Below are 14331 nucleotides of genomic sequence, written 5' to 3' on the forward strand. Positions count from 1 at the left end.
AAAAAAAAAAAAATTGAGCTACACATGGTAGCTCACACCTTTAATCCCAGCACACAGGAAGCAGAGACAGGCAGAGTTCTGTAAGTTTGGCGCTAGCCTGGTCTACAGAGCATGTTCCAGGATAGCCAGGGATACACAGAGAAACCGTCTTGCTAAAATAAAGTACAGAAGGTCAAAACCTACCTTATTACATTACTACATCTTGTTCATCACACATGAAGGCATGCAAATATGCTTTATGGGATCTCAAAACCAGTCGGTCAGTGGTTTGATCTTTACTGCTTTGCCCTGTCGCCTCTTCCTCTCTTGCTCTGCCCCTCTCTTCACTCATGGCCCAACTCAGTCTGGACTCTGGATGAACTCTACCTCATACCTACAACTCTTCTCAACCACACCCAGGAACAATCATGTCCTCATTTTCATTTAAAAAAAAAAAAATAGGTACAACTTTTCTATCTTTTTGTATCTTTGCTCAAGACAAGGATTCTCTATTATTCCTGGCTGTCCTGAAACTCACTCTGTAGAGTAGGCTGGCCTTGAAACCAGAGATCACCCTGTCTCTGCCTCTTGAGTGCTGGGATTAAAGTCAAGTGCCACCACACACAGCTCAATGTTTTCCTTTAAAATGAGGTTTGGTATTTTTTTTTTTCCCCACTGTTAGGAATTCCACAAGAACACTGAACTATACAACTATAACATATATTCACAGGACCTAGGCCAGATGCTTTCTAATCAGTGTAGGCCCACTTGAATCCCAGTCAGTTGATTCTGTGGACTGAGTTCTTGTTCATCATTTCATTCTTATCTTTTATATAATATTAACACAACTTAATCAAGTTTACCTGTGAATCTGATCTTGCCTGCTAGATCGTACTGGAGCCAAACCATCGATTTCATCAAAGAATATAATTGCTGGGCGCATCTGATAGGCCTAAAAGAGGGTCCGGTAGTCCTATATTACCACAAAAATCCTCAAGTAGATTTAACCAAAGAGTTCCAATCCATTTTTTCACTCAAATTTATTAACTATATATAATTTATAAACTGGAATATATCTTTACAATCTATTTTCATTTACTCCTGCTTGCCAGTTTGTCATATAACTATTTATAATACAAGAAATTTTAAAAACTATTTTTAGAACTTTACATAAGTACATTAATAATTAATTTTATTTGCATTTTTAATTTGAAATATCCGAAATACTCCAGTTTTTATATACCTTGGATTTCATACAGTTACTAGACACACAGAAAAACTTTACTATTGACTATGGGAACAAATGGAGGACAGTTGTACTCTCCCTTCATGTTACAAAGAAAAACATTCCTCAACAACATGCAAAACTTAAAAAAGGCCGGGTGTGGTGGCACAGGCCTTTAATCCCAGTACTTGGGAGGCAGAGGCAGGCAAACTTCTGAGTTCGAGGTCAGCCTGGTCTACAGAGTGAGTTCCAGGACAGCCAGGACTGCACAGAGAAACCCTGTCTCGAAAAACCAAAAAAAAAAAAAACTATTTTAGTGAAGGCAAAATAAAGACTCTTAGTTCTAAAAAGGTTTTTAAACTCATTTTTAATGTCAAGCATGTTGGCATACACCTTTAATCCCAGAATCTGGGCGGCAGATCTGATTTCAAGACCAGTCTGGTCTTCATAATGAAATGCAGGACAGCCAGGGTCATATAGAAGGACCCTGCCTAAACAAACAACCAAAACCAACCAACCACAAAGCCCTTTAGGAGCATGCCCTGGGAAGCAGAATGTTAATATTTCACAATACACTCCAGCATATGGAACTGAAAGATTTGCTAGGGAATGACTGCCTTGTTCCCATATTGCCAAATAACCCACTACTATTAAATTGCTCAGAAGGAGACGCCTCGTCCTTATGGTTAGTTCTCCAAAACCACGTGGTACAGGAGGGAGCTCCCACATGAAGGTGCACAGAGGGCAACAGGCTGAAAGACCATTCTATACAACTGTGAAAGTGAAGCCTGGGTTACAATAGAGACCCCAGGATGTTAGAGATGTCAGAACTGACAAGGGAAGCTGTACACAAGGAATGAAACCAGTCCAAGGGAGATTTTAAGAAATGAATTCCCAGCTTTCCATTTCTGCCACCATGCTTGCTACTTTGCCACCCCACTACGATAGACTCTTATCCCTAGATCCATAACCCCAAATAAACTTTATTACATCAAATTAAAAAAAAAAAAAAAAAAAAGAAGAAAATCTATATAGGGAAAATTTAATATCACCTGGTCAAACAGCAATCGAAGCTGTCTCTCAGATTCTCCTACCCATTTACTCAGGCAATCAGCACCTTTCCTCATGAAAAACGCCACTCTTTTATCCCCTCGGCTGCACTCATTGGCAAGTGCTCTAGCAACCAGGGTTTTTCCAGTTCCAGGTGGTCCATAAAACAAACAACCTCTGCAAAACATGTTACATGCTTTTAGTATTAAATTAGAAGGAAGACTACTGAAACAAAAATTAAGAAACCAATCTCATAACCATTTTAATTAATTTAAAACATTAAACTGAAATAGTTTATTATACAAAGTACAAGTTAAAACTCTGAGAGTTAGTATCAATACAACATGAAAACTGAAAGAACTCCTTTATTTGAAACATTGGTTTATTACCTGATCATATATATTACCTTAACTCGCATATGCAGTCATACAACGTAATCACAGAATTTTTTTTTTATGTGGATGGGACAGTATTTTAAGGAGACAAATATAAAAATTTGTGTGTATTGGTTTTAAAAAGTCATTAGTGATTCTGTGTGAAGACTGGAGAATAACTGGAGCTGGCTCTTTCCTTCCCTATTACTATAGTTCTAGGGACCCTCAGGTTGCCAGGCTGTGATTAAGGGCATCTGATGCTCTTCCAGAAGACCAGAGCTTGGTTCCCAGCATTCAAGTCTGATGGCTCACAACTGTGATTCCAGCTCTACGGCTTGAATGACCTCTTCTGGCCTCCACAGGCACTCCTAGACAGGTGGCACACACATACACACATGCACACTCATACTTAAGAAGACTGGGTGTACAGGCATGCACACCTGAGTTCAAATAACAAAGCACATGAAAAAGCTGACTATAGTCATAAGTACATCTGTAACCCCAGTGCTGGTGAGAGGATGGGGCGGGGAGGGCTGTTCAGGCTTGGATACCAGCCTAACTCCGGTGTCAGTGAGAGACTGTCTCAAGGTAAGTATCCGGGCACACACCTGACCTCTGCGTCTGTGAACCTGCACCCACATCTCTAACCCAAGAGAAGCAGCACTGCACACATACTGTGGCTATAAGTAAAAGCACCTTTCTATTACCTTGGGGGTTGAATTTTAAACTTTTCGAAGACTTCTGGATAAAGTAAGGGAAACACCACCATCTCTTTTAGAGCTGCAATGTGACTGGACAGGCCGCCAACACTGTCAAATCGCACCTGCAGTGAATTAGGACACAGATCTGCATTAAAATTACAACACTGCCTATGTCTTCATAATCAATCCACGTCAACTGATTAACAATAGTAGTCCAAAGATTTTTTTTTTTTTTTTTTTTTTTTTTTNGAGACAGGGTTTCTCTGTGTAGCCCTGGATGTCCTGGAACTCACTTTGTAGACCAGGCTGGCCTCGAACTCAGAAATCCGCCTGCTTCTGCTTCCCAAGTGCTGGGATTAAAGGCATGCACCATCATGCCAGGCTCAATGATATTTTTTTTTTAAAAGATTTATTTATTTATTGTATGTAAGTACACTGTAGCTATCTTCAGACACTCCAGAAGAGGGCATCAGATTTCATTATGGATGATTGTGAGCCACCAGGTGGTTGCTGGAACTTGAACTCAGGACCTTTGGAAGAGTAGTGGCGCTCTTAACCAATGAGACATCTCGCCAGCCCCTCAAAGATTTTTTTAATGGGTTTTTTTTTTTTTTTTAAAGATTTATTTATTATATGTAAGTACACTGTAGCTGTCTTCAGTAACTCCAGAAGAGGGAGTAAGATCTTGTTAAGGATGGTTGTGAGCCACCATGTGGTTGCTGGGATTTGAACTCTGCACCTTTGAAGAGCAGTCGGGTGCATCTTACACGCTGAGCCATCTCACCAGCCCTTAATGTTTATTTTATATGCAGGGCACCATGTGGATGCTGAGAATTAAACTCAGGTCCTCTCTAAGAGCTACAAATGCTCTAAGTGCTGAGCTATCTCTCCAATTCCCCAAAGATTTTTGCTTTTAAAATATATAAAAAAGTTTAAGTTTCTGGTAAGAAAAAAAAGGTTTATTTACCTATAGAACAAACATAAAGTGATTGAAATTACACTTCAAGTTAAGTACAAATTTTAAAATACTCACTGAAGAATCTAGTTGCATTGGGTCAACATCAGCAAGGTTTGCTCCAATTTTCATTCGATCTTTATAAATCCCTCTTATTTCATCTTTCCGAAAATTTAGTGGGAGGCACCTATTAAAAAACACAAGTGTGCACGCACTATAAAGACATACATCAAATCATCTTTCTCTTTAAATTCAATGTTATAATATTACTCTTAAAAAAAAAAATGGGGCTGGGGAAAATGGCTCAGTGGGTAAAGTGCTTGTTGACAAAACAGGACAAGATTGATTTAGTTCTATTACATCTATTAATACCCAAATCTACTGAACTACGAGTAGAGGTGGCAGGCCCTCTATAATCTTAGGATCCTGGAGGCAGAGGGAAGGAATCTCCAGAACAAATTGGGTAAGCCCGAAGGATGAGCTCTAGGTCAGGGAGACCCGGCCTCCAACCAAAGCAGAGTGAAGGCAGTGCACACCCAATGCCAACTTTGGATTCTATATGAATACATGGAATTCGAGTTAGACATTTGTGAACCATCATGTAAGTTCTGCATGGCATGGTGGTAGGTACCTGCCATGGAAAATTAGAGAGTTCAAGATCCTGAACTACTTACAGCAAGTTCTAAGCCAGTGTGAGCTACACTAGACCTTGTCTTTTTTCTTTTTTTAAAAATTTATTATATGTAAGTATACTATAGCTGTCTTCAGACTTTTTATTCCTCGCTCCAGCCCCACTCAATCACTGTAGCTGTCTTCAGACACCCCAGAAGAGGGCATCAGATCTCATTACGGATGATTATAAGCCATCATATGGTTGCTGGGATTTGAACTCATGACCTTCGGAAGAGCAGTTGGTGCTCTTAACTGCTGAGCCATCTCTCTAGCCACTAGACCTTGTCTTAAGAATAATAGTCAACCAACCAATCCAGCCACCCAGCCCTCCTGTTTTAGTAACCATGTTCTATTCTATGATTTGTTTCAACTATAGGTATTTCTAATAAGGCAGGAACTCCCTTTGTATTAATGTCTGGTGCGATCTTTTAATCAGCTAAACTGTACTTATTATCCCTAAATTATTCTATTTTCTTACCAGCCATAAAAAGGCCAGCAAAATCTCAGTAGTATCATGCCTGACAACTTGAGTTTCATCTCTGGAACCCACACAGAAGGAGAACCCAACTAAATCAATCTTCTGACCTCATGACAGGCAAACCATGGCATGCATGGATGCATAAACTGACATATAATGCATACATAATTGTAAGAAAAAATATATTTAAAACATATTTGGTATTTTAAAAGTCATCACTGTAGAACTCATCCATTCCACCTCTCCTCCCCCAATACTGTTTGTTTTTGTTGAGATCAGGCTTACCACAAAGCCCAGGCTAGTCCAAGAACTCTTAAGTCTCCCATCTCAGCCCAGAGTGCTTGAATTAAAAGTGTGAGCCCCCATACCAGGCTCAGAGCTCACCTATTAATAGCTCTATTTCGGTTCCTTTTTCTTCTCCTCTCAAAGCATTCATCTTCAGAGGAGGAGGAGGAAGTAGAGTCACTACTGTGGATGGCATGCCTTCTTCTAAACAGCAAAATTAAAATCATAATGAAGGAAACAGGAAAGGGGCAGAGGACTTAAGTATCAGAAGTAGCTAACGATATATATTGTGAACTTGAGATGATACTGTTACTTCTTATGTGTTACATGATAGTCCTTGTAAACATTTCCAAAAATCTGACATTTCAACACAAATGATCCCTAGGGTTTTGAGAAATGGTTTGTAAAGCCAGAATAAATGAGGAAATAACTCATCTACATACCCAAGACCATTTCTGTAATCATCCTGAAACAAAGTATCTGGTGCAAGCCTGCATATTTAGTATTACCATCAATACTCAAAATATCCATATTATATGTAAAGTTACTATATATATATATATTCATAGAATTAAGACAGATATCACAATTTACAAAAATTTCAAAATGTTGTTATTAATTGGCTTCTTTTCCATATACCTGATTGACTTATATCCCATCACCTACTGCCCCAACTAGAAAGTACTAAATCTAGGGCCTTGCATATGTTTAGCAAATGCTCTACCCCTGAGCTACACCAACCAGCCTTATTTGTTAATTAAAATTCTAGACAACATACATTATCAGTAGGCTCATGTTACAGTCAGGGTCAGTGAGATTCAAGGGCTAAATAACTCCCTCAAAATATAAGAGTGTTCATATTCAATCCTATTCCAAAGAGCCAAATACTAGTACTGGTGGTTTCTAGTTTATTTCACAAGCCAGTAAGTTATAAGCAAATAACAAAGCCTTGTAGACCAACAAAAAGTATTATGTTTTGTAAATAGAAGAACCGCTCAACCCAGAAGCTTCTCTATTGAAGGCTTGTCACCAGCTGTGGCACTCCTGGGAGGTAAGCAGACCCTGAGAATGCTGACCTCATCAGCGGAATAACCCATTTATGAGTTCATAAATGAACGTGTCACTACAAAGTGGAGCCCAGACTAAGGACACAGGTCACTTGGAAGATGTTCTTTGAAGAATGTATTTCCCTTTTTAGAGACACGGTCTTTTGGAGCTGACTAGGCTGGCCTTGAACTGCTCTGTAGCCCACCCAGCCCTTAAACTGACAGTCTTCATGCATCAGTTTCCATCTGCGATTAGAGGACTGAACCACCAAGTCTGGCATTTAACAGCAGCCTAATGAGTTCACGAAAATACTGAAAATGCAGAATCTTTACAAGCAGCTCTGACAGGTGGAATCTGCCTTCCTGATCTTCCATTCTTCAGTTAGGGGACAAGGGATGATGAGGAAAGAAACCCAGAGTGTCTACTTGTGATTTTGACAAAATTACAACATGCAAGAATACAAATGTACTTTTCATAAAAGAGATGAATCTTCACCAGGCAGTAGTGGCACACACCTTTAACCCAGCACTTGGGAAGCAGAGGCAAGAGGACCTGAGTTCCAGGACAACCAGGGCTACACAGAAAAAAACCTCTTGAAAAAGCACCATCTCACTGGGCATGGTGGCGCACGCCTTTAATCCCAGCACTCGGGAGGCAGAGGCAGGCGGTTATCTGAGTTCAAGGCCAACCTGGTCTACAAAGTGAGTTCCAGGACAGCCAGGGCTATACAGAGAAACCCTGTCTCGGAAAAAAACAAAAACAAAAACAAACAAAAAGCACCATCTCTCCTCAAAGATTCCTCAACACTTAAAAAGTTTCTCCTTTCCATGATCAGTTTACAGACCCCCCCTGACAACTGTTAAAAGGCTGAAAGCTATTCTTTCAGTCTGATTTCTCATTTTTTTTTTTAATCATTCTTGTCCTTGTTTCTACTTACAGGCCACTGCAATACTACCCAAACCTTGGTTACTCTAACTTTATCAGAAAACCTTATACTACTCAGGATGGGAAAAAAAAGTATAGGTTATTCCTGTAAACTTAAATCGGAAAGAAAACTATTGAGATGTATAAAAAAAGAAATACTTTCATGAGATTAAAAATAATTTTTTAAAACATAAAAGAAATAAACTAAAAACAGAGCCAGTGTATGATCCAGTCTAGAAGTTGTATAACTTAGAATGTTTAATGAGGAGGGAGATTATGGTTGTAGAAATATATAAAGAAAAGGCTATAGTCTAAATGTAAATTTTAAATGAAATAACCTTTGCAAAATAAGCCTAACTTTAATATACACTAAGTCAAAAGTAGACCTATCATTTCATGTGCTACAACGGGATAAACTATCTTACCAAGTAGTTACTAATACTTTCTAGTAATGAAAGCAAAAGAAAAGTCACTGGGAATGGGAATTAGAGCACTAAATGCATACCAGAGCTCTCCCATATATGAAATTCTAGAATTCTAACACACTCAATCCAAAGACTCTAGAATCCTGTCATAGCACAGCCACTTATGTTACTATAAGTTGATCACTATTTCAGAACCTAACCTGTTCATTCGTTTGCAATAGGGACTCCTTGGTCCCGTAGAAGACAATCGGTATCTTGGTCTTGCAGGAGAAGCTGCGCCACTATAAAACATGTTGGGCTTTCTCTGGTGACGAGGTTCTAAAAAAGAAATATGAGTATATATAATAGAAAATATAAAAGATTTTGTCCTTTATAAAATGGGGTTGATATTAAAATACAGTAGGGGTCTGGAGAAAGAGTTCAGCAGAGGAGACCTAGGTTCCATTCCTAGTACCCAGACAAAGTGACTTACAACCACCTGAAACGCCAATTATAAGACACCCACCACCTCCATGGGTACTTATATGCAGGTGCTGCACACAGACAGACTCACAAACAAGTATAAAGTATGTATAGGACAACCAAGTACAACACACACTAGCCACACACAATTCTTACAGAGGCATAAAAATATTAAGTATGATGCTAATAGAAGTCAAAACATCTTATCTTTATATACATAAGACAAAAAAAAGAAAAAACACCCCAAATCTCAAAATAGCAAAAAAATGACAATGGAATAAACCACCCTTTTACATCTAATTTGGAATATATTAAAAAAAATACTATCAGAGCATGGTGTCACACATCTATAATCCCAAGAGGGTCAAAGCAGTGTGATCGCCAAGTTTGAGGCCAGCCTGGGCTACATAGAAATGTCCTATCTTAAATAAAAGCAATGAGCACTTAGCAAAGTGAGAAAATGAAAACAAAACGGTGCTAGAAAGATGACTCAGCAGGTAGTAAGGCGCTGCCCCATGAAGTAAGCCTCACAATACAAGACAGCTGACTCCAAGCTGTCCTCTGATTGATGGCCCCAAGTGCACACAGATACCACACAGAATACTTCAAGAGTAATAAAAAATGTTTTTTAAAAGGAAAATCCCAGAAAGACAGTAAAAATAAGGTAACAAATCTTCCTCCTCAAAGATCATTTCAGTACTTACTACTTTCCAGTGGAGCCTGGTAGTAAACAGTTGCTTTTCTCTGCCTAAGATAGTATCTTTTTTGATTATCTTCTTCTCCATCTTCTTCATCTTCATCATCTTCATCTTCACCATCATCATCCTCTTGCTCTTCACCCTCTACAGATGACTCTAAAATTAAGAATACACACAGGAGGCCAGAGAGAAGTCAGCAGGTAAGGGTAACTCCCAAACTAACAGACTGAGTTCCATTCCGAGGACCCACAAAGCCAGAACACCAAGTCCTGCAACTGCCCTGACTTCCACGTACACAAAATTAATGCAATGAAAATTTTTCAAAGGAAATACATCCAATATACTCACCAAATTTTTAACATAGGGAGTTAGGAGAAAGGAATCGTAAAAATTTTTACCTGCTTTTCCATTATTCATATGAAGAATTTACAACATTTAAGAATTTTTCAAAATAGAAGTAAAAATTATAGAATTTAAAACTTAGATGCGGGGGCTGGAGAGATATCTCAGTGGTTAAGAAGCACTCAAGACTGCTATTCCAGAGGTCCTGAGTTTGACTCTGAGCAACCACATGGCAGCTCACAACCATCACATGGGATCTGATGCCCTCTTCTGGTTTATCTGAAGAAAGCTACAGTGTACACACACATATATAATAAATACATCTAAAAAAAAGAATACCCAACCAACCGGGTAGTGGTGGCACACACCTTTAATCCAAGCACTCGGGAGGCAGAGGCAGGTGGATTTCTGAGTTTGAGGCCAGCCTGGTCTACAGAGTGAGTTCCGGGACAGCCAGGGCTACACAAAGAAATTCTATCTCGAAAAACCAAAAGAAAGAAAGAAAGAAAGAAAGAAAGAAAGAAAGAAAGAAAGAAAGAAAGAAAGAAAGAAAGAAAGAAAGAAAGGAAGAAAGAAAGAAGAAAAAACCAAACCACACACACACACACACACACACACACACACACACACACACACAAGGGATACCCAAAGTAATCTATTAAAAAAAAAAATTAGCTGGGCAGTGGTGGCGCACTCCTTTAATCGCAGCACTTGGGAGGCAGAGGCAGAGGCAGAGGCAGGCGGATTTCTGAGTTCGAGGACAGTCTGGTCTACAGAGTGAGTTCCAGGACAGCCTGGTCTACAGAGTGAGTTCCAGGACAGCCAGGGCTACACAGAAAAACCCTGTCATGAAAAACCAAAAAAAATTCAGAGGTCCTGAGTTCAGTTCCCTGCTATGGAACTAAACAAAGACATTTATGATAATGGTAAGATAACCTTCACCAACATATTTTAGGAAGCTGTTTTTGAAGTATGTGGCAATGAGGATGGGGAACTGGAGGTAGCCACTAGCAAGAACCAGATGTCATGACACAAGAGACTCGCAGGACCCAACGGGAATGAGATTAGCTGAAATGCTCAAAAAAGGGGATGGAGAACCTGTAGAGGCCATACCCAGAGGTTAGGCAAGGCTCTCCGTTGAGGCATGGGGCCACCCACTCATCTCCAAATTTTTAACCCCAAATGTCTCCTGTCTAAAAGAAATATAGGGACCAATTGTGAAATGAAGGAAAGATCTTACACTGACTGCCCCACTTGAGGATCCATCCCATATACTGACACCAAACCCAGACATTATTGTAGATACCAAGAAGTGCTGACAGGACCCTGATATAGCTGTCTCCTGAGAGGCTCTGCCAGAGCCTGACAAATACAGAGGCAGATGCTCACAGGCAATTGTGTGGAGAGTTTTGGGGGTCACTTGGCAGGAATCTGACATTGGCCATGAGAAGGAAGTAAGCTCAGACTTTGTTTACTGCCTTGCTTGTTCCTTGACTATTTGTGTTTATTGTAGTGCTGGACCTTATTAAGTGCATGTAATTAAAATGGTATAAAAGTAGAATAGAAAAAAATAAACCCACCTCAACCTCAGAACTGGCTCGGGTCATGCTACAATCTTGTGTAATGGTCTTTTTCTTTTTAATCCTCATTCCTGAGCTGGAGAAAGTGTTGACTGACTGAGCAGGCTTGGCCACTATTGGATTGAGCACGGGGACCCCAATCGAGGAGTTAGAGAAAGGACTGAAGGGGTTTGCAACTCCATAGGAAGAACAACAATATCAACCAACCAGAACCCCCAGAGCTCCCACCCACCAAAGAGGACACATAGTTCCAGGTGCATATGTAGCAGAGGATAGCCTTATCTGGCATCAATGGGAGGAGAGGCTCTTGGTCCTGTGAAGGCTCAAGTCACCAGTGTAGGGGAAGATCAGGGTGGTGAGGTGGGGGTGGAAGAGCACTCTCACAGAAGCAGGGGGAAGGGGGATGGGATAGAGGGTTCCGGAGGGGAAACCGGAAAGGGGATAACATTTGAAATGTAAATACATAAAATATCCAATAAAAAATGCTTTATATTTAACAAAAAATAGAATATGCTATTAAGTCTCTCTCTCTGTCTCTCTCTTTTTCTTTGGTTTTTCGAGACAGGGTTTCTCTGTGTAGCCCTGGCTGTCCTGGAACTCACTCTGTAGACCAGGCTGGCCTTGAACTCAGAAATCTGGCTGCCTCTGCCCCCCCCACCCCCGTGCTGGGATTAAAGGCTTACAGTAAGTAGTACCATAATTAACTTTAATCACTTTAACTAAAATACAGAGATGTATGATAAACTATCTGTAGTTTTATTATACAAGCAAAACAATTACTTTAAAACTTGATTTCAGAATCCCAGCACTCGGGAGGCAGAGGCAGGCGGATTTCTGAGTTCGAGGCCAGCCTGGTCTACCAAGTGAGTACCAGGACAGCCAGAGCTATACAGAGAAACCCTGTCTCGAAAAAACCAAAAAACCAAAAAACAAAACAAAAAAAACCTTGATTTCAGTTACTTTCTCCAACAAAACATCCTTTCCTGATTGTAATTCTTTTAAATTATAAACACCACAAACTACAATAAATGCCACAAAATCTAAATAAGAAAGCTATTGCCTACTAAGTTAAAAATGCTTAACTTTGGAAGCTAGAGAGACAACTCAGCAATTAAGAGCACTGACCACTCACTCACTCTTCCAGATTTCCATTCTCAGCACCCACATGGTGGCTCCTAACCTTCTGTAGTGGAATCCAATGCCCTCTTCTGGTGTTTGAAGACAGCTACAGTATACTCAAAGAAAGAAAAAGAGAGAGAGAGAGAGAGAGAGAGAGAGAGAGAGAGAGAGAGAGAGAGAGAGAGAGAGAGAGAGAGAGAGAGAGAGAGAGAGAGAGAGAGAGAGAGAGAGAGAGAGAGAAAGAAAGCCAGCCCACCTTTGAAGTCAGCAAGCATGAGATAAATGAGAACGTACCCACACTGCCGTCGTCCTGGTTATCAGTTGTCTCTTCATCAGCTTGCTGGACAGCCTTTAGTTTTCCTCTTGTGTACATAGTAAGATTACTCTACAAATGTTTAAATAAAATCCATTAATATTTAGTATATGCTCTCACAAAAATTAAAATCTAATTATTCTTAAAATGTAAACATACTATAAAACCTTTAATTCTAGTAGTAATCTGTGACAAATCAACAAATGCTGGACAAAATGATTAATTATTACTCATAAGTGGGAACATGCACTAAATAGGATGTTAAGTCACCACCTAATGAAAAAATATGGTTACCTGTTCTGTTTCATTGAATACTCCCAAATCTTCAAGTTTCTTCATTCGCTGTCTACGCATCTTTTTCATGTCATCCATCTTCTGAAGTACAGCTTCAGCGGTGCTTCAGAAATAGAATTTCAGCAAGGAAGCATTAACTTACTTGGGTGATATATTCAATACTTCTTTCCAAGAATTTAAACACACATATATATTAAAGGTTACTAATTCTCCTGTATGTTTCACCTAAATGAAATAAGATTACAATGTTCAGGATGGGGTCAGGAATGTAGCTCAATTGTAGTGCAAGCACAAAATAAATATCTGATCCCTAAAATCTAGGGGGAGAGAGGGGAGGAGGCCAGGGAGCTGGCACACACCTTTGATCCTAGCACTTGGGAGACTAAGGCAGGGAGATCTGAGTTCAAGGACAGCCAATTACATAATTTTACTTGTTAGGGGAGGGGGAGAAAGGACAGTAGTGCCCACATCACAATCCTTTGCCGACAAAATTTGTTCTGGATACATAGGTTTGATCTTAAGCACTCTTACTTACTTTGTTATAAGCTTGTCAAACAGCACAGACTGGTTCACGGTACTGTAACGACTTCTAATCCTGCAACTTCTTCGAACTTCAACATCTCCATTTTGTTCATGCAAATGTTCTGTAGTTGGAGCAATGTTTCTATTCCTCAATGAGCGAATAACTGGAATAACTTTGTCTTTATAGGTATGTACAGAAAAATAAAGATTTTAAATAAGTATTAGCAAAACAACTTGAAAATGTGCAAAACAGCAACTTTCACACAACAAAATTATAGCATATTAAACTTGTCTTTCTAGAAAACTTTTAAGTTACAACATATACCTATGGTATAATCTGCCTCACTTCAGAGAAGATATGTCATATGAAGACTTGTATTTGAAATTTAAAAGCAGTTCTTTTTTTTCTTTGGTTTTTGAGACTGGGTTTTTCTTTATATAGCCTTGGCTTCCTGGAACTCAGTAGACCAGGCTGGCCTTGAACTCAGAAATCCGCCCGCCTCTGCCTCCCAAGTGCTGGGCTTAAAAAGCAGTTTTAACAGCTCACAATCAATAATAGCTCAAGTCTATTGAAATATGAAGAGATAAAGGCAGGTGCTGTGGTGCAATGCCTGCAATCCCTGACCTCAAGAAGCTCGGGCAGTCCTGAGTTAAAAGATCAGTCTGAGGGCTGTTCAGAGGCTCAGCAATTAAGAACACTGACTGTGGGCTGGCGAGATGGCTCAGCAGGTAAGAGCACACCAACTGCTCTACTGAAGGTCCTGGGTTCAAATCCCAGCAACCACATGGTGGCTCACAACCACCCGTAATGAAATCTGATGCCCTCTTCTGGAGTGTCTGAAGTCAGCTACAGTGTACTCATATAAATAAAATAATAAAAAAAAAA

At 39.7% G+C, this 14331-nt stretch overlaps 1 protein-coding gene across 1 annotated transcript in view; it reads right to left on the reverse strand.

Annotated features, from left to right (window-relative positions):
- Positions 1-14331, reverse strand: part of Atad2 (ATPase family AAA domain containing 2) — a 46507-nt gene that overhangs the window by 21408 nt on the left and 10768 nt on the right. Inside the window, exons 4-13 of the mRNA XM_029531067.1 lie at positions 13459-13624; positions 12924-13026; positions 12611-12701; positions 9282-9431; positions 8316-8433; positions 5819-5923; positions 4363-4471; positions 3336-3451; positions 2257-2431; positions 843-931 (exon numbers count right to left, since the gene is read on the reverse strand). Coding sequence (XP_029386927.1) covers positions 843-931; positions 2257-2431; positions 3336-3451; positions 4363-4471; positions 5819-5923; positions 8316-8433; positions 9282-9431; positions 12611-12701; positions 12924-13026; positions 13459-13624 — 1222 coding nt within the window. The remainder of the gene's footprint in view (positions 1-842; positions 932-2256; positions 2432-3335; positions 3452-4362; positions 4472-5818; positions 5924-8315; positions 8434-9281; positions 9432-12610; positions 12702-12923; positions 13027-13458; positions 13625-14331) is intronic.

Source organism: Mus pahari, chromosome 17 (assembly GCF_900095145.1).
Source record: "Mus pahari chromosome 17, PAHARI_EIJ_v1.1, whole genome shotgun sequence".
Taxonomy (NCBI): Eukaryota; Metazoa; Chordata; class Mammalia; order Rodentia; family Muridae; genus Mus; species Mus pahari.